At 41.0% G+C, this 23,691-nt stretch overlaps 2 protein-coding genes across 3 annotated transcripts in view; one reads left to right on the top strand and one right to left on the bottom strand.

The window, feature by feature from the left end:
* The window catches only part of adgrl1a (adhesion G protein-coupled receptor L1a), a 96,885-nt gene extending 83,214 nt beyond the window's left edge, over nucleotides 1–13,671 (top strand). Inside the window, exons 22-25 of the mRNA XM_034143916.1 lie at nucleotides 12–108; nucleotides 5,527–5,649; nucleotides 7,169–7,186; nucleotides 7,330–13,671. Coding sequence (XP_033999807.1) covers nucleotides 12–108; nucleotides 5,527–5,649; nucleotides 7,169–7,186; nucleotides 7,330–8,234 — 1,143 coding nt within the window. The 3' untranslated portion in view covers nucleotides 8,235–13,671. The remainder of the gene's footprint in view (nucleotides 1–11; nucleotides 109–5,526; nucleotides 5,650–7,168; nucleotides 7,187–7,329) is intronic.
* Nucleotides 13,672–15,674: 2,003 nt separating this feature from the next.
* Nucleotides 15,675–20,438, bottom strand: LOC117493412. 2 transcript variants are annotated; one of them, XM_034143953.1, is made up of 16 exons: nucleotides 20,275–20,438; nucleotides 20,028–20,069; nucleotides 19,805–19,905; nucleotides 19,473–19,601; nucleotides 19,306–19,351; nucleotides 19,151–19,207; nucleotides 18,996–19,056; nucleotides 18,788–18,880; nucleotides 18,452–18,526; nucleotides 18,286–18,375; nucleotides 18,060–18,146; nucleotides 17,876–17,932; nucleotides 17,711–17,767; nucleotides 17,112–17,201; nucleotides 16,810–16,918; nucleotides 15,675–16,712 (listed from the first exon to the last, which is right to left on the bottom strand). In XM_034143953.1, exons 1-16 carry the CDS (start codon nucleotides 20,336–20,338, stop codon nucleotides 16,665–16,667), a joined length of 1,206 nt encoding a protein of 401 aa, XP_033999844.1. In that variant the 5' UTR covers nucleotides 20,339–20,438; the 3' UTR covers nucleotides 15,675–16,664. The 2 variants fall into 2 exon arrangements, with proteins under 2 accessions (XP_033999844.1, XP_033999845.1); XM_034143954.1 differs by lacking the exon at nucleotides 18,286–18,375 and having other exon boundaries at nucleotides 20,275–20,433.
* Between the last annotated feature and the right edge of the window lie 3,253 nt (nucleotides 20,439–23,691).

Raw genomic sequence — 23,691 nt, forward strand, 5'->3', positions numbered from 1 at the left:
CCTTCTTCCAGAGTCGGATCCGCAGGATGTGGAACGACACGGTTCGAAAGCAGACGGAATCTTCTTTCATGGCGGGAGATATCAATAACACCCCAACACTCAACCGCGGTGAGGCCTCCCTCTATCACTGCTCTGCTCCCCCTCTGTTACGATATGCATGCTCTGATGCACACAAACATATAGACTACAGCTAGGGATGGGTATCGTTAAGGTTTCAACGGTACTACTACTTTTATCGATACCGCTTATCGATCCCCTCTTTTAACGGTACTCTTATCGGTTCTTTTGGAGAAAAAAATAAGGTAAACTAACTAAACAAATTGTGAACAAAATTAACATTGCTTTTTATTTAAATAAATAATATTTCACATCAAAAGAAACAACAGTGTTTTAACAAATCGTATTAAATAATGTGATGACAGAATTGTAAACAGAATAGCTGAAACTTTAACAACATAAATAACTCAGTTCCCTCTAATCATTAACCCATGTTTGTATCATTGAGTTAACTCCGTGTGTTCCTGCTAGCATACATAACACCTGACGTGGAAACGTTACTCGTGGATGGGGCTACAGAGCTACTAGAAAGACAGTTGAAAACGGTGCATTTCTCCGTCTGAATGTGGGGCACTTTTGCAAGATGTTTAGACTAGGGCTGTCAAGTTAACGCGTTAATAACGCGTTAACGCAAAAAAAAATTAACGCCACTAATTATTTTAACGCGATTAACGCATGTGTATTTTTTGTCCTCGGCCGCCGTAGTTTCAGAGCGCATCGAGTTTAAAATACCATCTACAAGCTGATGCTGACAGCCCCGCTCCTGCTGCCCGCTTGTGGCAGATCACACTTCCACGCTCACCGGCAGGCCCGGACTGGCCATCGGGAGGACCGGGAGGGTGTGTGTATGTGTGGCGCGAGCGAAGCACACCTTACGTGTTGTTGTTAGCATCTGGTGCTAGCTAGCTGAGCTAACGGATATAAGGAGCTGTTTCAATGAAAACAGAGGAGCGACATTTCGCCGACAACTGCGCCGAGCACTTGACTTTATGCAGGTAGCCAGACAGCACACTCAGCACGGATAGTGCCGCAACACAGCTCATACACACAGGCATATATGCCTTGAGCTGCACATAGCTCCAACGATCCATCACAGTGTCTCCACATTCTCACACACACACACACACACACACACACACACACACACACACACACACACACACACACACACACACACACACACACACACACACACACACACACACAGTATTGTATGAGAGAGGTTCTAGGTTGAATTGAGGTGAATATTTGTAATGTTCAGGTTGTTGTGTTTAATATTCATGAGAATATTTGTCATTGTTCAAATGATAATAAACAAACATATAAAGCATATTTGTCCACTCATATGTTGATAAGAGTATTAAAAACTTGAAAGATATCCCTCTAAGGTACATTTAGAACAGATAAAAAATGTGCGATTAATTTGCGATTAATCGCGATTAACTATGGACAATCATGCGATTAATCGCGATTAAATATTTTAATCGACTGACAGCCCTAGTTTAGACAAATTGCTCGTGTTACCGCCCTTACATGCAAAACTCTTATTGCACTTTTGGTAACAAGCTTTGTCCACATCGAGACGGGTAACATTTAACCACACCTTGGAGCGCTTTCTCTCCGCCATCTCCTCCGTGTGTGTGTGTTGCTGCATGTAGCAGCTGCGTGTGTGTAAACTGCCCCGCCCCCTCGCACACAGACAGGAGAGAGAGAGATCTCTCGTCTGGATTGGAAAGATCGAAAATACTAAAAATAATCATAGACGCATTTTGTAGTCTTATTGCATATTAGAAACGGAGTTGGCGACACTAAAACTGCAATATAATGTTTGTGTAGCATAATATATATGACATCTTTTTTTAGATGTCTCCAGTACCGATAAAAAGACGGATAACGTCGGAGCTTAACGGTACCACGGTCTTTAATAATTCAGCCCCGGGGCCCGTTTAATACCGGGGCTCGGTACCCACCCCTAACTATAGCACACACATTTAGATAAACTCCACAGAAATAACTAAAGCAAAGGGAAGGGTGGACATAGCCAAGGCAAGGTGCTGTTACCCAGCAGGATATGTGCACATGTGACAGTATACAAGATGTTGAAATACATGCCTGGTGTACAAAGGTTACCTAATGATTCACATCGCCCTGCAGCTACTGGCAAATAGCTGTCAGAGCAGTAATAGCGTACATTTAATAACATACAGTTGATGTCTGGTTGGTGAATTTCAGTTTGCAGTGCAGTGGCAGCCGCTGGTCTTTAAAAGCACTTCTACCCAATATATGAAGCTCAACCCATTTAATATGTGAATCTGTGTGTGGGTTGGTCGCAATTAACTCCTCTTACTGTTATTAAGCTGATTTGAGTGTATCTTTACTACTTTAGTATACAGAAAATAGTCAGTAATATTTTACTTGAGCCCAGGGGTAGGGTAGCTACTTCATCACATCATAAATCACTTCTTGAACAGAGTTTAAAGCTTTGAATAACTGTTTGCAGTCAGCTGCTGTGAAATATTTAATAATGTTAGAATAGTCATCCGTCTTTGCTTTATTTGTTCATTTTGTTTCCTGATTTCCAGTTTTAAATTAAATAAAAAATGTATTTGAGCAAGGATGGAGACGAATATAACAATATCAGGTAAACACCAAACCAGACAGTTTATAAAAACTAATAAACCTATAAAACTAATATGGTTTTGCCTTTTCGTTTTTTTATAATCTTCCACATTAATTACAAAGAGGTCTTGACATGGCAATATATCACGGAGATGCATGTGTTGAGATCCCATTATTATAACCCGTGAACATTAATGCGATAATGCTTGAGATTAATCTGGAAACCTAAATGCGTTAAACCTTTTTAACAAAAAGTAATCCCTTTACACAGTTACCCTAAGTTGCTCCCATCCAGTGCCGAGGTTTTCGATAAACCAAAAGTAGTAAAAAGACAAAGAAAGCCGTGGAATTATCCGGAGAGACGTGTATAGCACTGGCAGGAGATTGATGGACATCAGTAAGAGCCCTAAAGGCACAACTGCACTTGTTTGCTTTACAGTAGGTGTGGTGAAAATAGAGGAAAGGCATTTTACTGAAGCATGAGCCAGTGTCTTGAAGTTGCACATGAGTGGGAGTAGCGTCAGAGATAATAAGCTCTTAGTAGAGGAAATGCACAGCGGCTCTTTGTGCCTTTGTCGAGGCTTTAGCTAAATGTCGGAGAATTGTAGGACGGCAATTTTTCTGAAATCTTGTTATTATAAAGTATAAACCCTCTGATTTCTCTTTCCAGTGAATACTTGTATTTGAAACGTGTGATTAATAATATGATGAGGAGTATTACTGTGATGCACTGTGTGTGATTCTTTTAATCGATTGAGAAAACTTGAAAGAAACCTATTGTAAAAACTGCTAGATGACCTCAGAATCCTTTTTATAGAGTCATCGGATCGATTGCACCCACATTTCTTGGATGCAGTGACGCATGCTGTCCCCTCTGAACTCCACACAGCACTTAGAGGTTATTTAAAAAGTCAAACAAATGCATTGAGTCACTGATTATCTCAGCCTCAGCAACTGGTGGCGTCACCGCTGCAGCCGTCAGTAACACGGAGACGACGGAGGTTGGCTCAGGTTTAGATTGAGAGGGGTGTGGTGTTGATGATGACAACAGAGGCAGTTGCTAAATCAGCCGTCACTCTGTATGCTAATTTCATCCATTTTGTTTTTAATGAACTGATTAGCGTGTGAGCGAACAGGGGGTAATTATTCTAATTGAGGAGAGTGACAGGAGGAATGCAGGGGGTGAGGAAGAGGGTGCTACGAGTGAGCTGCATGGATGAGAGGTTTGTGTGTGTGTGTGTGTGTGTGTGTGTGTGTGTGTGTGTGTGTGTGTGTGTGTGTGTGTGTGTGTGTGTGTGTGTGTGTGTGTGTGTGTGTGTGTGTGTGTGTGTGTGTGTGTGTGTGTGTGTGTGTGTGTGTGTGTGTGTGTGTGTGTGTGTGTGTGTGTGTGTGTGTGTGTGTGTGTGTGTGTGTGTGTGTGTGTGTGTGTGAGATCGGCGGGCGGACAGGCGGCTCAGGGGGCTTTTTTTCACGACAGACTTATCACCAAGGCTGTTGGAGACACATAATGTAGATCATTCCATGATGCACTGTCACACACAAACAACTGTGCTGGGAAACCTTTAGTTTCTGTGCCTCCAAGTGAAGTTTGTCAGTTGGCAGAAAATGAAAGACAAAAGGAGAGTGGGAGCGGAAAAAGTGTGAGTCATGAAGGAGTAATTAAAGAGGCCAAATCTGCAGAAAAGACGCTGCAGCCTTATCACTGGCATCTCGGATTTCTTTGATTTCACCACTTAATTTCTTTATGAACCTAACTCTCATACTAAAGCACAATAGTAATGTGCTGCACACACACACACCCACACACACACACACACAGACACACACACCACACACACACACACACACACACACACACACACACACACACACACACACACACACACACACACACACACACACACACACACACACAGCCTCCCATGATTCCTCTTGCCCTACTTTATCTCACCACTTAAAGCTTACTTCCTTCTCCACAGGATATTCCTATGAGGTACACACACATATCTAATCCCAGCTAATTTGGTGTTGTTTGTTAAATTCTGGCGTGAGCAACTGTGGAAATGTGGTTGAGTAAAGACACAGCAGAACAAGCCAGAAAATAGAGGGAGAGGGGTTTGTGTGGCATGCCAAATAGATGGACGGGACGAGAAAGAGGAGGGAAAATGACAAATAAAAAGCTGTGTGTGAGGTGCATATTTTACTTTTTTTGAATTCCCTGCTCCCTTGCTGTGTGATGAACGGCGGGCGTGAGACCTGAAGGTTGTGCTTTGCCTTGGACTACTCTCCGTCATGCTGTCCTATTTTTAATTTCATGGCATTTCTGTTTGAGGTGCCTCAGGCTGGAGCCATACATGGGCATTATACAACATTCTCTCTGCCATTTCTTTGAATTATATTTGTCTTGTAGTGGCATTCACATTGCACTGGGAAATTAAGTGTGTTTCAATGGCTGCACCCCTCGACTACATAATGACATGCATTACTGTTCTACCCCATCTGACTACATTGTCAGGAGCCAAAATAAAAAATAAATAATGGCAATGCTCCAAACAGTTCCTTTCCCATGCAATTGTATTTTTACTCAAAGGTTACAATCAGTAGTCATAAACATTGAGGAGAACTGTGAAATGCATTACTCCGTAAAGCACCGGCATAACAAAAATAACCCCATCTGAATAAACAGTAAATATTTTTATGATTCCAGATGTTATTACTGAGTCTGGAAATGTGAATTTCAGAGCGCTACACCTATCGTGTGCAGTGTTCTCGCTTGTGATTGCTTTGCATACATTTGAGGAGAAGATAAGAGCCCATGTGTGATTCTGTTTATTTTTTAAATGTTTACAGCGACCATGGGCAACCACCTTTTGACGAACCCAGTTTTACAGACTCGCACTGGCACCTCTCCTTACAACACGCTGCTGGCCGAGAGCTTCACCCCCCCCTCACCTGGCGTCTTCAACTCTACTGGTTAGCTCCTCTTTAATACTCTGTGTGTGCAGTGATGTCAGCACATGTGTCGTATTCAGTATTCAAGCAGCTTGCTGTCACCATTTAGACGAGGTTTACACCAACTCATTCATGTTTTTGAATGATTTTGCACATGTGTGTGGTTTGTTCAGACTTTCTATCCTTCAGACATATTCACAAAGCTGAACAGGAACGAGCCAAACAGTGCTTACAGCCTAACCAGCCATCTGGTCAGATCTTAAATCTTCACGAGAACAGCCACAAACTGATTTAGAAGTTTAGCTACAGCTGTGACTGCCAGAAATCGACAGGACCGTTTTCCTATTTTCAAAGTAGAGAAAGTAGTCGGCTTGAATCATGACGGCCGTAGAAAAAGGGGATCCGACAGCTCGGTGGCCAGGGGACGTTCCATCTGGCTTTTGGATGGTCAGGTGTGAGTGTCAGTGTGTGTTTGTATACTTAATCAAACTGTAGGTATATTAAAACATTTACATTTACAGTTTGATGCATACAGCTGCTGTATTAGACATGTTGATTGATTGATTGATTGATTGATTGATTGATTGATTGATTGATTGATACATTGATACATTTATTTCGAACAAGTAAAATAAATCAAAACAAAACAAATGTTGCAGTGCATAGTCATGTAAGAGAAATCAAAACAAATGTCAGGTTGTTCAGATTGTTGCTCCACTGCAGTATCAATATTCACTTGGTAAGTGACTGAGTGTGTCTCCTTGCCGACTGAGTGTGCATTCGCAGAGTATCAGGCCTCGTGTCTGAGGACTGAAATTTAAAGCGGCGTTTCTATTAAATATTTTAAAGCCTTTCCGCACAATACGTCAAGCCTGATGGCCACAGGCCTGGCAGCCGAGACATTTTTAGAAGAGTGTGGGAGAGGAAGTAGGGAGAGCACTTCATTAGAATGTCTAATTACCCACACCACCACCGAAGAACGTTGATTAAAGTCACACTAAGCATTACATTTAAAAAATGAACATTTCACATTTTGAGATACTGCGGCTTTTGCTTTGTTCCTTGATGTTTTTTTTCGGGAAAAATCCCAACATCTGTGCTGTGTGGACGGAAAGTAGTAAAATAAAAATTGTGGCTGCTGTGCAAAGTTTTATATGAATTATGTATGTATCCAGGTATCAGTGACAGTAGTAAACAAATATCCAGTATTTTATGTGGCTTAGAAGTAAATGTAGGAGGAACATGATGTCAAACCAACAGGACCAAGTCTGCATAAATCAGAGTTAATTTGACGTGCTGTGTGTGTGTGTGTTTGTGTGTGTGTGTGTGGGAGGGGTTGAGGGTTCAATGTTGAGTCTGAGAGAGACGGAGAGAAAATAAAAACAGTTCGATGGACAAGGATTTAATTTATTCTGTTATCGCTCCTCTTTCAAATGTCTTAAAAATAATGCAACAAGTGAATGTTGCACCATTAAAGAACGCTTACTGACGAGTGTCTTTCATTTTATTCACTCCACATGACTTTCTCTGGGACTCACAGGAACCTTCCGCGACCCGAGTAAGTATAATTCACCTCAGTTCACATCATTTTACCATCTGATATTTATTGTTCTTCTGTATCTTGCGCTTTAATCTAAGTGTATGATAATAATACCAAACCCCTCTGTCCCCTGTGTCTCTTCTCTTTGTGTTATGGTCCAGAAAGCACGTTATCAAAGGCCCGCGATCCCTGTGGGATGGAAACCCTGCCCTTGAATGGTAACTTCAACAACAGCTACTCCCTGCGCAGCGGCCCAGGGGGTGTAGGCGGGGGCAGCTGTGACTTCCTTGGTGGTGGGGGAGGAGAAAGTTCCCCACCCCTCCTCAATCCTCGCAGCTCAGAGGCCCTTGGAGGCGGGGGCATACGACGAAACCTCTCCGATGCCGCGGCCTTCGAGAAAATGATCATCTCTGAGCTTGTGCACAACAACCTGAGAGGGAGTGGAGGAGGATGCGACGTAGGGGACAGGGTGTGTGGCAGCCTGGCCAGGGGACGTCCTCATGGAGGGGTCGGTCGGGGGACAACAGGGGCCGGGCCAGAGCCATCTATCAGCATGGATGAAGAGGAGGACTATATGAGAGAGGGGCGGCAGCGCACCCCACAGGATGTGGAGCTGCTCTACAAAGCTCTGGAGGAGCCCCTGCTGTTGCAGCGCGCGCAGTCCGTCCTCTACCAGAGCGACCCCGAGGAGTCCGAGAGCTACACGGCCGACCTCACCGAGAGCCTGGGCCACAGCGGCCACAGCGGCCAGAGTGCTGGGGGGCAGACGGGCAGCAGAGCGCCAGACTCCCCCGCCCGTGACTCCCTGTACACCAGCATCACCAACCTGCGAGACTCTCCATACCCCGACAGCAGCCCCGAACCCCTGGAGGTGGTCTCCCGCTCAGCCCAGCCCCCCGAGGAGCTGTACTACAGCTCTGGGAGGCCCGCCCTGGGCTCCCGCGGGGCCCCAATGCAGACCTTCTACCAGGCCACACACCGGAGACCGAGTGGGGAGGGACACCAGGGTCAAGAGCCCGCCCATAATGAGGGAGACGGACAGATGCAGCTGGTCACCAGCCTGTGACTGGAGGCTGAAGGAGGAAGTTGGAGACATATGTGATGGCCAAAGCCGCCTCCTAGCCTGCCTCGTTTTGCGTCTCTCCACTTTCTGCTTGTTTGGTTGCCTTTCTTTCACTTGACTTTTATTTAGCTAACAGATGAGCAAACAGAGTGCCCTTCATGGGGGAGTCATGGCTGAGTCAGCCTTTATCTTAAACCCTCCCCAGTCTTCTGGAGATGAGTGATGGGAGTTTTGTCGCAGAGCATTCGTTATGCTTTCTTTAACTCTGTTCCCCCCCAAAGTTCTTTTGTGACCCTAAGGCCAAGTCCAGCACTCTGAATGTACCACAATCTACCCCGTTTACCTTCAGATATTTCAGAAACTTTAAAACTTTGTAAAAGTTTTTTTTATTGTTATTACTCATCAGACCTGCCTCCGGAGATGGGAATATTATTTTGTATTTTATCTCATTTCCCTTTCGTAACATCCATTGGTCTTTTTTTATGTCATCAATTGATAGGAGTAGCTAGCTGTGGAGACAGGGAATATAATACACTATTATAACCTAAAAAGAAGTCTCACAGAAAGCTCTTCATTGTTGCCAAAAATATATTTTATTGAGCCAGAACAGAAACTAGAACATTCACATACACATTCACATATATGCTCACTTATCCAGAAGTGCTCATTACTGAACATCAAAAGTCAAAATCGTACTTCATCTAAGTAAAGGGAACACGCTTTTGTTCCAAGCAGGCAGTGGGAGCTGATTCAGTTGCCTTCATTTTCTCTTGCTGTGAATCGACGACTATGTACAGAAGTGGAGTAAAAGCAGAGACTGAAACGCTGCCCCTCCCCCCCCCCCCCCCCCCCCTCCAGAGCAGAAGAATCTGCATCCGAAAGACTGGCCACTCCTCTCCACTGTTCTCTCTGGTTGTTTGCTTTAGGCATTTGAAAAGTTAAATGACTGCCTTGCTATTGTTTTTATGAGAGTATTCAATTTCTTGACTTTTGGTCTGCATCCTTTGGGTGCTGCGAGGGCCCCCTGTACTTTGCTATTAGAGCCTAGCCAGTTGAAGTGGACTTGTTTCCTGTGTGTGGTTGTGACAAGCAAGACTATAAACACCGCGAAAGCACTGGTCGACCAATTGGTATAGCCGTGTACATAGGAACCACACATGAATCTACTTTATTCCTACTATGTAAATAGACACAACAGATGATCAAAAGCAACAAAATTAACAAATACTATGAAAAATGACTTCTTGTACTGCAACAAACCAACGAAAGAAAAAAATAAAATGTTTTGGAGTTTGTGAACTGAATGATAATGGTCTCTCTCCCCGGTAGCGTGATCTATTGCTTTTCTGTGCCATTCAGTGACAAATCTAGGGATCCAATGGAGATGTAAATGCAGAGAGAGAGACAGATTATAATGTCTAGTAGATTTTATTTATATATAAATATATGAAAAACGGAAAACGAAAAAATCCTGGCACCATTTTAATGTAATATAATACACCCAGGTTGTTAATGTTTGACCTTTGACATTCCCAGGGTGGGATTGCCAAAGGCAGCGGGAGGTGTGAGGGAAGCGAGATAGATGTTGCCAAATGTCATTCTGTGCCTCAAGGGCACGATAAAGCATTGTGAGTAACGGCAGCATCCATAAAGTGATTTTGTTTGTATTATTTGGAAGATGTAACCAGATAACACTTACTTACGACATGGGTTTTAGCATGTATGATAATGACATTTGTTTCGCTATCTGGAAAAATTGCATTTAGCTGTTTCTTAAAGGTAGTTTCAGCACTTCTCAAAAGCTTAATGTGACAATTCATCGATTACCTGTGTGCATGTGTTTGTGTGCATGTGTGTAATTATGAATGCGTCTGAATGGCTGGTTGTGTGTGTCCGGTGTGTGTGTCTGTGAGTGTGTGTGAGTCCCGTGCACCAGACTTTTGTGCACAAACATTTGAAAAGCTATTTTTCCGTGACATGACTTGCACATTAGACAAGGGGGATACTCATCTCCAAGAGCGACCTTAACTTCCTCGCCTCAAATAGGAGTTTATGTTGCTATGGTGTTGAGGCACAAGGAGGACAGGAGAAATCAGACCGCCTCGGGAGACGTGAGATAACCATACACCATGAAAATGACAAGCAGGGTTGACTGATCGGAAGGAACATGTTTCCAATATGCCACCTTATGCAAGCTATACATTTGAGAAATTAGCTGTCAAGAGAGAGCTGCTCATGAGGCTCCTTTCATCCAGCTGAAATCTGTCTGACCTTTAAAAATACTGAGAATTCGCCTTCTCAAATGCTGTATTTATAGGTATTTATTATGGTTTATTTATCAGTTTTTATGTATGTTTTTGGAATATTTATTCATGGCATTGTCATTTATTTTATTTATTTCAAATGTCCTCCTTGTAAACCTGTGACGAGCGAGAGAGTGTGCTGTGAGGACAGAACGTGAGCAGAAAACAGATGCATCCACTGCAGTGTGACATTTGGCTGGGCCCGACTGTCCCACTTCTAAAGAGAGAACCCAAAGGACAGCTTTTAGCGGTGTCTCCTGGGGCTGAAAGAGAGAGAGGGTTAAAGACTGATAAGGGAGAGGGATTACAAGGATTTACCACCATTTATTCTTGTTATTCAAATCACTTTTGTAAGTATCATTGTAAAGGCTGCAGAGCGCGATGAGGCTCAGAACGAAGGCCCCCCGGAATCATCACTTGAGCCATAGAGGGAACATGTGCAATACTGCTGATGGTACATGACTTAGATGTGAACCTGGGAGCTGCCTGTGTTTACAAATGAAAGACAACATGCTCATGTTTTGCGGCGCTGCTGGACAATGTGAAGCACAGATCTAATGGCTTGATGATTGGGCACCGTACTCAGGCAGCACCCATTGGTCAACTGAGGACAACTGAATGTACTTTAACAAACACGACTGAAGATAAAACAATTCACTCCAGGGCGGAACTGTTAATAGGAAACACAAGTCGGCCATCATCATCTTAATCTCCATCATTCTCATCACCATCATCATTAGCTCCATGCCTCCCTCATTGAATTTGATATAATGTGCTGATGCTGATCTTTGCCAGGGGAAAAGCAGTGTTCAGACAGGCCTTCCCCATGAGGGGGGGAATGTGCGTCACCTTGGGCCTGCTTCTCTCCTTTCCAGCACCTCCTACCTCCTTTTCTTTTCCTCCCTATCTCTCCCATCTCATCCACATTTTAATATCAATCTCAATGGACTCCTTTAGTGCAGCACTTCTTTGAGAGTGTTAATTTGTTTTGTCAAAAGCTTTGTTTATCCCAGATTAATATCTCAATAAACAGAGTGCAGTACTGTGGTAAATGATGGTGATTATACAGTAGAAGGTCCGCAGCCCATGCTGTGGGACGGAGGCTCACACAACAGGAGTTTCTCCGCCATTCAAAGTCCTCTCAACCTGTGATTACAATAATAACACGGTGGCTTCTAATTCGCTGCAGCGGACTGGCTTCGCTCTCTTCTTTTCTACTTTCTTTTTCCATCTCCGTGTGTTTCACAACATTTATCTTCTGTGCCAGTTGCAACCTAACATGCATGTGCTCCAGTTGTTTAAAAGGTGGGATGCCCGACCTTTGACCCAGTAGTGGCGCACCCTTTGTCCGCTTTGTGTCAGTGGAGAGTGAACTATTGCTCGGTCTATCATTAAACAGCGGAGGTCCCAGCAGGCCTACAGTCAGTTTACTCACAGTCCACACTTTAACACACAGACCTTTCTTCTTTTTTTTTTTTTAACCGGTGATTTGTGAGGCCAATATCACACCAGGAGGGTGGAAGGGAAAGGGGGAGGGGAGGATGGGAAGGGGAGTACTGGTGTGTGAGTTCAACAGCAGCAGAGGAGCAGGGGGTCATTATTGTATGTCTTTATAAACTGACCCAAGAGGGGGCATAGTGGGGACAACTTCGGCATACATGTCCCTGATGTCACAAATTCATAGCCATAAGCAGTCATTGCGAGAGAGAGGGGGAAGGGGGGATGGTGGGGGAGGCAGTGAGACTGTGCAGGGCTGGATCTGGAGATGAGGAGAAGGATGTGCTGCTTTGTGAGAGCCTTTTCTGTTTGTGGTTTGAAGTCCAGAGCTTATCACTTTATTTGTTTTATTTGATCAAGCTGGCATGTCATATTTTGAGTTTGTTCATTGAATAAAACGATTCTGCCTGTAGAGGAAGATAGATGACGTGATTGTTTTTTGGTCTAATGGATGCTTCCATAAATAAATGTGAAAAAAATGAATCCACTGCCGGATTTTTAGAGTGCTAACAAACGCAAGATGATTTTCCTATACAGATTTTTTAAAAGCAAATGTTAACACTGATAAAGTAGTACTATTTTGTTATTGGTCTCTTGTTGTGTGTCCACATGACTACTGAATACAGTACTTATAGAGTAGTTTGAACAGTATGTAGGGGTATGGCATAAACCCAGTGATGAGGATTGTGCTGTTTCTCTTTGGTGTCGAATATGTGTTCGTGGAGCTGTGCCAGCAATTCGGGCCATCTTTGATGCACAGGGTGGGACCAACATCAGAGGGGCTTTGTGTGGGATGAGCTTCTCCAAATGTTAAACCTGTGAGGCACATTCTACATAGAAACCCCCAGGTCCAAACAAACATATCTTTTGACACACATATAATAACCATCTTCAATCAGGTTAGGTAGTTTTATACACTGAAGTGAAGACTTGTATCAGCTGTTTACTTGTTAACATTTATACACATACAGCAGGAGCAGCTTGATCTGTAGGCATGTTTTTTTCTATGTCTTCCTCTTCCTCCAATGAGTCTCTGAAAGTAGGGAGGGGCTGAACTGTGCCTGCATGTGGCTGTCCACGGCTGTAGTGATATCCATCCCATGATCGTCTACGGGACGAGTCAGTAAATGTTGCCCAAGATGATCTGTCTCCATCATCAGAGGAAGAATAGCTGGCTATAGCAGGCGTGAATGGGATATTCTGAGTATCAGCTAATGGCTGTATTATTAACTCAGTACAATGGAACCTGGTCAGTATTGGACATCCCTGAAATGCTTTTGTTTCTGGGAATAAGTTATTGAGTGCTAATGGTTTTACATAACAGGCTGTAGGCATTGAAAGAACTGTCATTGTGCCATGTTGGGCTCTACATATAGCACCATTTCCAGAGCTTTCTGTGATTTTTCTATAAAATAAATAATTTGTCATGTACCACTGAAACATTTGTAAACTGAGGATATATAACACCTTGATACTGTTTCTATTTTGTTTGAAGGATAATGTTCTTCTTGTTTATTTTCTCAAGACCACTGCTTTGACAGCTGTCCGGCCAAAGGGGATGATTTTCTGTGTGTGTTTGCATCATCGCAGGTCAGAGCGACCTTGTATCAGCACATATTAATAAAAAACTATTGAAAATATACACTGTTCATGCTTCAGGCTTTCTCTGGCAACATCTTAAAGAGGCTCAATTGTTTTGTGGTTGTATGCGTGTGCAGCATAATTGCTTATGTGCTTATGCATGTGTCGGTGCAATAAAAGCATAACTGCGCACAGAGATTATTAAAAAATCAATCTTTCGCTGTGCCATATGCATATTAACTCCAATATACCTACGCTGGGATTCAAACTGGAAATGAAAAGACATCTTTAAGCAGTAATACAGTGGTTATGTTTTATTCATGGGGTGCCCTGCAGGTTACAAGAGCATTGTGCTGCTCCTCTGTATACCATGGGAAGCAGGGGACAGAAGCCAAGCAACCAAGCCCCTTCCTGAGTCACCGCCCCTTTGAACCACACACTGTACTGTAGTATGCATATGCAGATGAGTCAAAGACTGTCCAAAGCATACCACACAAAGTGATCAAAGAGATTCAGTAAAACGCAAGTTGTCACTTTAGGAGGGAAAACCCAAAAATCTTGGTGTTTTGACAGGGGCTAAAGAGCTTTACGCGCGTTTCACTCGAGTAACCCTGAGTCAGTATGACGAGACCCGCTACAATGGTGCTTTCAACCATCTCATATGTTGTATGTACATGCAGACCTGTTGGCATACTTGCTCAGCTGGATTCTCCTTTACCAAGCATCAGTCAAGGTTAATTAATCATACAGTGTAGTGTGATCCCTGATGTAATCTTTTAATAACTGCCACGTGAGTGCAGCTTACTGGCTTCCGATTGAAGCACTGTTTGATGCTGTCTGTAAAGCTGCAGCGGCACACAACTGTTTGCGACCTTTAGTACGCTCCAGAGTAAGCGTAAAGATTGTGATCAACTAGAGATCAGTTAGGGATAACACAACTAAGCGTCAGGCCTGGGTTGTTGCAGCACATCTAGCTTCCCTTAAGCCTTCTTATCCCTGATGTGGGCTGATCAGTGTTCCACCCACTTTTGTTTCCTTGACTGCTCATAATACCGTTCAATGAGGAGTGTGATTGGTAACTAATTAGCTGATTTCTAATTATTATGTGCATCAGAGCATTCAGCCATAATTACAGCCTCTCCCATGTCCTTTTCCCCCGTGTCACACTGTACAGTGTACATGTATGATGGCATGTATTGAGCCGCCCCCTACTCATCGACCTCGCTCATGTCCCCTCAGTGAAACTCCCTGAGAGGGGAGGCTCTGAAGCCATGACCATTCAATCACCCTGTTTTCACTGGTAGTAGAGTAACACTTTAACACACTAACACACCAAAAATGAATAACAAAGCCTCTAACCCCTGACACAATTTCTTCTTCGTACTCAGCCCATCTGAGAGGTAAAAAGGGGTCTCTTTCAAGGTCATTGAACATTTAGGGAAGCTTAAAATAGAATCAGACATTGACTAACAGCAACTATCAGCAGATCCTAAGAGATAGAGAAAAGAGATGGATTATATTCAGCCTGAACCCCCGTGTGTAACCGTGATTACTACCATACATCAAGCCTTGCAGGCAACACATCTTTTAAATACTGTAAGATACATTTAAATGAACAAGTACTGTGTAATTTATTTACTGTTTATTCATTGGTTGATTAATAGATGGAAATGGTATACTGGAAAATAGAGATCAACTGAAACATAGCCACTAATTGCAAAAGGGAGTCACACAATAGTCAATCAGCTGCTCTATAAGGGCGGACTTGGTTTATTTAAAAAAAACAAAAGCCTTTTATCCCCACTCATAATGGTTCATCACAGAAATACAGCATATGAATGTATATTTTGTGGGTGAAGATACAATCATGAATTTTGAAGCTATTGCCATGTATACGTAAATACAAGTTAATCGCTTAACTAAAGTAATAAGAGGTGTAATTATGTTTCCTGTATACCTCGGTGGTAGAAACCGATGACCATTTACTGCCCCCTTGTGGTAAAAAAAGGATACTTCCAATAGTTTAGAAAGCAAGTTCTAACAAAAAGACCAGGCAGTGAAATCCAGGGTGGATATAGCATTTTATTTAAAAGACAAAAATTCATAATTTGTAATGCACTTACAATTGTATTCTTTCTCATTTATATATAAATTGATTAATAATAAAAGCACGTAAGCAAGAAAAGAACAATCTCAATATAATCTGAATTTGCATATGCGGAGTAAAATGCTTTAAAATGACAAAATAGTGAAGGCACTTGAATAAATGTTATATGATAAACAAGAATTAATAGCAGACTTACTTATAACAGAATGGATACATACGATATTACAACTCCAATAAAAAAGAGGAAACATTCTTTATAATGTTTTTTCATTTCATTTCAAACCTTTATTTAACCAGATTGGTCCCATTGAGATCATAGATCTCTTTTTCAAGGGAGACCTGCAGCATATACAGTAGGTTCCACATGAAACATAAAACAATAAAGGACATCATACATTATATGTATATGTTTTCCATTCATGTCTCATTAAAATGAAATATTTTAACAAGTCATTGTATAATATGATATATCTATAGCTTATACAAATGTATTTCATCCGTAGATTATAAACATAGTATAAGTATTATTATATTTTTTAGTCTCGCAGCTGAGAATGTGGTACATTTTCTGATATTTGGTTCACCCATACTTTGGTCAAGCCATGCACTATGTATCTCAATAACAAAGCACACGCGTGTCTTTGTGTTTGTTGCTGTAATAACTAATATTAGTTTAAATGTAATAAGCCAAATTAAGATGTATCCATCTGTGACTGATCACATATGTCAACAGAATGATTTGAATAGGATGCAATTGTATACAATTTGGTAGAGAGGGCTTTTAGATGATGATGAAAGTTTTGATTTAAATGAAAGTGCTGGGCTTGATTACAAAGAAGCTGCCAGTAAATGTACCACATACCTTGTGAGACATATAGTTATAGTGTATATATATATATATATATATATATATATATGTTATTATTTTATCTATAATAATAGTTATCAATATTGATAGTTCCCCATGTTGGTGGTTGACTTCACGCCATTTTCCTGAAGCAAAGAAAACAAACAATGACCATGTTAAACGAAAACAAAATAATACAAGCATTTAAACAGAAAATATATACAGTAGAAAGCTTTTACTTACCGGTGCAGTAGAGCACATTCTGGGCTGGTTTGACTCAAAGCCGGCCTTGTTCACCAAAGCTCTGGCTTCATCCGTCATGTCAGGAGGTTGGAGGGCTTGCCTGTCAGCGCTGGAGACAGAAACAAGGAATGGCGATATAAGCCTCTGGACAGAAATAGTATAACTTGGTAATGCTCACTTTCCAAGCAGACAACACACAAGTTCTGCTGTTGAAAAGCAGACTGGAAATTGCAGAGCGACAGAGATTTGTCTTTGGGCTCAGTTCTGAGTGCAGAGTGTCTGAGAGCAGGAAGAAGTCTCACCTCTCAGGAGGCAGCAGGCGGTGTCCTTCATTCTCACAAGCTTCAGGACCCCCACAACCAGGAGCACATCCATTGTGCGTTTCCTCGTTCCTAGAGAAGTATTCACAGATGGGGATAGAAAAACCTGAGGGTGAGTACTTCCCCTCATTTGTTATTTTCACTGCTGCATTGCATTTCTTTGCACTGTTTACACGATTAAAGTTTATTATTAATATATAGTCATCACAGTTTTGCCTGTCAGCTATTATATGTGATAAATAAGTCCTTATATGCATGCTGTTTAACAAGCTCTATATTACTGTATGTTTTTATTAATCTTCTTGTTTTTATCATATTGTATCACTGGATATTTGTTCACTTTATTTGATTTTTGTTTAATAATTTTGCGAACATTCAATACATCACCTAACATCACAGTACTTTACTTGCTGTAAATGATTATATTTAATGCAATTAACAAATTCTGTATTTCCTTCTAAGCTAATAAGAAGTGATTAGCCCCTTCTTGGCATAAAGTATAACAAGGTAAACATAAAACATTTTCAAGATATAATTACAGTATATCTACGAATATCTAAATTGTTAGAATACAGACTTACCTCACGAAGTGTTCTCCATTGTTGTCATTAATTCCTCCTGGATCATCCCTCACACTTCTGAAGCAAACAAACACAACAGTTGTTAAATAACAGTGCTGACTGAACTTTAAAAAGAAAAAAATAATAATAAACACACTGACAATCCATCCAACACCAAAAGCTTACCCGTTCATAGCTCGATGATTGGGGTCTTTAATTACGACAGGTGCATGTATGTTCCCACTGCAAAACACAATTCAAATAAAATGGCATTGAATCTCACCTGAGGAATGTTATTCAAAACCTGCTCAAGCCATAAAAGGAAAGTAAGCAACAGGCGCAAGAAAAAGTTAACAACCCTCATTCTCACTTTTTAGTGGGCTGGACACCCTCGCAGCTCAAATTGTGGTCCAGACTAGAGACTGGAGCAGACCTGCCATCAGCTTCACGATCAATACTATGGAGACAATGGTAGCTTTTAGCAAATGATAGTCTAGACTTCCAATTGCTATTTAAAAAAACACTTTAACGGTTTTGACAAAGGCTAAACAGAGATCTGTGGATGAAGATGTTATATTGATAACATGACAACTAAGCTGGGAACATGCACACTTTCAAGTGTTTTATCGTACTCTATATCATTTTCAACGCTTCCATCTAGATCGGTGGCAGCTATTTCACACAGCCTGTAATAACAAAGAAAAGATGGAAATCTATTCAACTTCACTTATCTCTGGTAAAAGTATTCTAATGTAAGCTTACCTTATATCACCGTTGAGTTGTTGTCCTTCCAAATCACCAGCTATGTTCTCCTGGAATCCACTTCCTGCAGGGTGTCTTAAAGAGACATTCAAACATAGAATTACATTCAGCAGCACTAAATAAGCACAAAGAAGTAGACCTAATGTGTTGAATGGAGCAAGACGATTATTATTATTTATATATACTGTATATTTTATACTTTAATTCACCCTTTCTCTCTGGCAACATTTGACTTTGACCAACTTTTTGTTTGTGTTTAACCATTTGAAACGTAATGCCAGAAGTGTATTTAAGTGCAGCGGTGCCAGCTGTAATGTATTTGGAAGAAATACATACCTAGTTACCTGTGCTCCTTCCCTCTTTGTTATTCTGAGACAAGAGCATAGGTACGTTGAAAACTGCGACACTTTACGTGCACAGTATTGCTTCCTGATACAAGAAACAAACCACAAACAAATGTTTCTCAGTTCATGCAGGATACTGTGTTAGTAAATGTGTATTAAAACTAACCGTAAATTGTTAGTGCAAATAGAATATAACTCACTTGTTCCAACAGAGCAGCACCACAATGATCACAATTAGCCCCACAACAACACAAAGTCCAACTGTACAACAAACCAAAAAATAACATGTTATGATCAAATATTAACTTGAGTTATTTTACAACAGATGAATTCCATCAGAAAAACGTCCACTTACCAATACGTTTCTTTGGGGGAAATGTAGGATCAGGCTCATCCTGCTTCTCTGGCTCCTCTGTTTGAAGGTAAAAAGGTACACATTTGTGCAATGTATATGTGATATATATATATATTTGTGTGTTTGTTTATAAATCAAACATTTTATTGACTTACCGGTAACTTTATAATCCACACAGATTTCGGTAAGGTACTTATTCTCCTGAAAAGTAAAATAAAAGTCTATATTATGAGGGTATTTTTACATTTTCTCTATTTACATCATTATATATCAATATATTACTTTTATTGATTTAATAAATGACAGATAGAGGGAGACTCACTCCGGTAAAAAAGCATTGTATGTAGAGGTCTCTGCAGTGTCTTGTAGTGACTGAATCAGACGTCATGTTCTTCACTTCATCCGAATAATCAAAAGGTCGAGGCCCATCAAGAGAAACAGCAATTTTAGACTGTTGAGAAATAATAAAAAGTTCACCTTAAATGACCTCAAGTTAAACAAAAAACATCAACATCAGTGTCGAACTCGCACTTCCTCTTTGTCCCGTCACCTTGAATGTATATTTCTTTTTTACATAGGCCTAGTTAAGGATAAGCAAACATGTTATAAAGAAAACATTTGACTACCAGAGTGTGTAAAAGTAAATAAAAATACCTTATTTTGATATACGTGAACTTCTCCTTCCGCAGGACACGAGAATGGGAAAGTGTATCCCGCCATTGTTGAGTTACAGGAAATGTTCCTATGGAGGCACTCTGAGTGACGATAGATATAAAATGTATCACAATACACTTTGAGCTCTCTATAAACATCCTACAGGGCTCATACATTGTAGAAAAATACATTATCATGTAGAATAACTACAGAATAAACTTACTGATAAGTGAGGACATTTTGGGAGCAGGCTCATCCGGCTTCCCTGTTTAAAGTAAATAGTTGGGATACATCATGCTTTAAAATGATATACGATTTATACATGTACCATAACAAACGTTAAGCTTTCTTTAAACCTCATAAAATAGCAACAGGAAGGGCGTAACAGAAACAAGCTTACGCGAACAAAAAGTATCGAATAACTAATTAAACTATACAAAAATACATAATCACAATGCTCAGTCTCTTACCTAATGTTTTTCCGATATACATATACATGTAGCACAACGTGAAAACTATAGCGAATTGGTACATTTCGTCGAAGACAGCCACCACGGAGATACAAAAATAACTGCGCACTTGGTTAGTTGGAGAAACAAAAAGTGATAAAGAGGGTGCAGGGTTGCCAACTCTCACGCATCTGGCGTGTGACACACGCTTTCACTCTCAATCTCACGCTCTCACGCTGCCCAAACTATTCTCACGCCAAAAACAATAATACCGAAGACTAGAAACGGTTTTGAAAACTTTTGTCACGTAGTGATCGTCTTCTCAATAGAACATCTTTGATAATGTCTTCTGGCCAATCAGAATCACGATAACGGCGTGTGTGTTGTTGCAGGAAGTCCCGACGGAGAATACTTTTGCGGTAGTACATCTCTATACATCAATACAACATTACGTGTTGATAGAAATCAACACGTAATGAAATAAGACCCCACGGTTTGATGATTGATAGGTGTGTGGGCTGTCTTTCATTTTGACACACAGAACAATGGGGGCTATCCACCCTTATCCACAATGTAAAGTAATTCACACAGCCTCTTCCCTCTTCTCTCTGTGAGGAGCAGCAGGTTCAGCTTTCAGAACAAAGTAACAAAAAACAAAAATGGCATTAATTTTTTTTAAATATGTCGTGTAGTAATAGATTTATTTATTTTTCTTCTCAAGAGAGTACCAGAATGTGTATTTTATGTTAGTATTTTAAAAAATCTCCTGGGGGAGAATCCCCCCAGACCTCCCTGCAGGGGTTGGGTTTTCAGCATGTCAACTCTTTCACCTGTGGGGAAATTGCAGGATTGGCTCCAGGTCGCCCTTTTTATTTACTACAAGACAAATGTTCCTTTTTATTTCATACAGTTCAATTTGGATTGAGACAGGGAAATAATCTAAACCTCACGCGTGGCGTTTCACTGTCGGGGGGAGCGTGTATGTAATTACATTGCAAATACTGACTTGAGCCCCACCACTGTATGGGTTAGCCCCAGTGGCGGCCGGTGGCCTTTTTTTTTGGTGGGGCTCTTGACGTACCGTAAGTGACCTACCCGGGGGGTCCGGGGGGTTTTCCCCCCGGAAACTTTTTTAGAGAAATGACCCCTTAAATGATGACTTCTGGTGATGTTAGAGGGGGGGGGGGAAAGGAGAAATCGAGGCTTAAAAATATGAGAAGACTGATCAATACCTCCATAATCTTCAGTGTGGAAAATATTATTTATCAACCTGAACATCTACTACTTTACCAGGAATTTGTGTTCTCAGAACTGGTCTGTTTTTTTCTTTCTTAAAACTGTTCATGTTTTATGAACCAACACCTTCACCAAGTAGCTTTACAGTGAACTGCATGTGAGATATAAAATTAATAGCATCTTTTCAGTAGCATTAATTATAAATATTTAAGTGGTTCAATACAAGTCACTACAGCATTTCAAACTGAACTGTGAATAAATGCAATTTAAAAAAAAATAACCACAGCACAAAATGTCATAAATTGTGTTTTTTCTTTGTTTCTCTGAGGATTATTTACAAACAGGCTTATTTACATATAGCAATAACTCAGAAATGAAAAAGCTACATCGTCTAACACGAACAACCAGTTAGCATAATGATAATATATGTGTTATGTACAATGTAACTGGCAAGGCTAGAGCAAGAAAGAACATAAAGTTTGCAAAAGGTTTTAAATAACTTCAAGTATCTGTCTTCAGATTACGTGGAGGTTTTAGTCCGATGGGAAGCAGATTTTAAGCGACACCGAAGATAAACCAAAAATGTGGTGGAGCTGCAAACCGTGTAGTGTTGCTGGGACAGAACAGGAGCTATAACCGTTGGAAAATACATCACAGACAATGCAACAAACGTGGAGACAGAACAATCACTTCTGTGATAAATGCCCACTTATTAATAAACTTCTAACAACCATGGGAAACCTCCTCTCTACATATAAAGTGATATCCAAGCATGGGAAACAAAAGACAGCATTTACCTGTTTGCATCCAGCTAGCCAAGCCTTTCTTGTGTACCAGCTACTTGTGAAGCCTCGTGTATAAATGTTGTCTTTTTCACGAGATTGCTGCGATATATTCAAATCGGGTTGGTCCGGTGGCAAGGTCTTTAAGCAACAATTTATCTGCCAAACTTCTCCTTTCGAAAGGATTGGAGATTAGCTCTTGAACAGAATTAGGCGGGGACCGAGGTCCGGAGACTCCACCTGCACACGAAGCCATCCTCATCAACTACTTGCGTCAACCGGATACGAGTCACTGTCCAAACTACTCACAGACTGCACTGGGCGCTGACATTGGCGCCCGGTGACCGTCATCTTTGACGACGCTGATTGGCTGAAATTATATTTTCGCGGCATAGTTTACACGTTACAGATAGCAACAGTCAGCTGCTGGTGGCTGCTGCTGCACTGGTTGAAGGCTCCTCTCTTAGCGCCCAGACGAGAGAAGGTACACGGGCAAGGCCAGGCAGGAAACATGTGACTTATCAGTAACTTTAGACATCGTAACACAATTTTAAACGAGATTTTATTGTAGATTATACATTTTACTGATACCAATTATATAATATTTACCTTGTTCATTAAAAATAAAAATAAAAACATATATATTTTTTTAAACATATATTTTTTTTTTTATTTTAATTTTAATTATTATTATTTTTTTTTTTTTTCAATATGGGAAGAGGTGGGGCGGCGCCCCTAGCGCCCCTATGGACCGGCCGCCACTGGTTAGCCCCTATATACAGTCTATGGTTAGCCCTACCATAGATTACGCAACAAAAATACTCTGGAGCCGCAACTGCCGACCCGTATTGCGCATGCGCAGATCTAAGATCCAGTAGAAATGATAAAAAAGTAAAAGTCTGCTGCTTATTGTTCTATTAGGCGATAAACGATAATATTGTCGGCACCGTTGTATGACCATTTTAGACCACTGACATAATGATAATATATAATAATAATTCAAGTACATCCTTTCAAACTGCTAGTCACATCCTCATGTAAATGGCAATTTATCAAGGTCAGAAAAGTTATGGAGTTCATTATTATTTATCGTACGATAAGTCAATTAATTGTTTATCGCGACAGGCACACAATAAAACAGTGGAAACAAACATGTTTGACTTTCATTAGTGAATGAAACTGTGTGCCCTTTATAGTCTGTGTCCATTATTGTGTATTTGTATATATTGTATATATATATCCTATATGCTAAGGTCCCGCTGCTGACACGATAGCAGTCATTTCGTGCGCATATGTGTAATTAAACTGAATTAAACCCATGATATCAAAATCTCACTCCAGCCAGGTACCCAAAGTTGGCAACCCTGGGGTGTATGAGGCTATTTGCTTCCGTTCGTATGGGAAGTAATACCCATGGAAA

The sequence above is a fragment of the Trematomus bernacchii genome, unplaced genomic scaffold (genome assembly GCF_902827165.1).
Source record: "Trematomus bernacchii unplaced genomic scaffold, fTreBer1.1, whole genome shotgun sequence".
Lineage (NCBI taxonomy): Eukaryota > Metazoa > Chordata > Actinopteri > Perciformes > Nototheniidae > Trematomus > Trematomus bernacchii.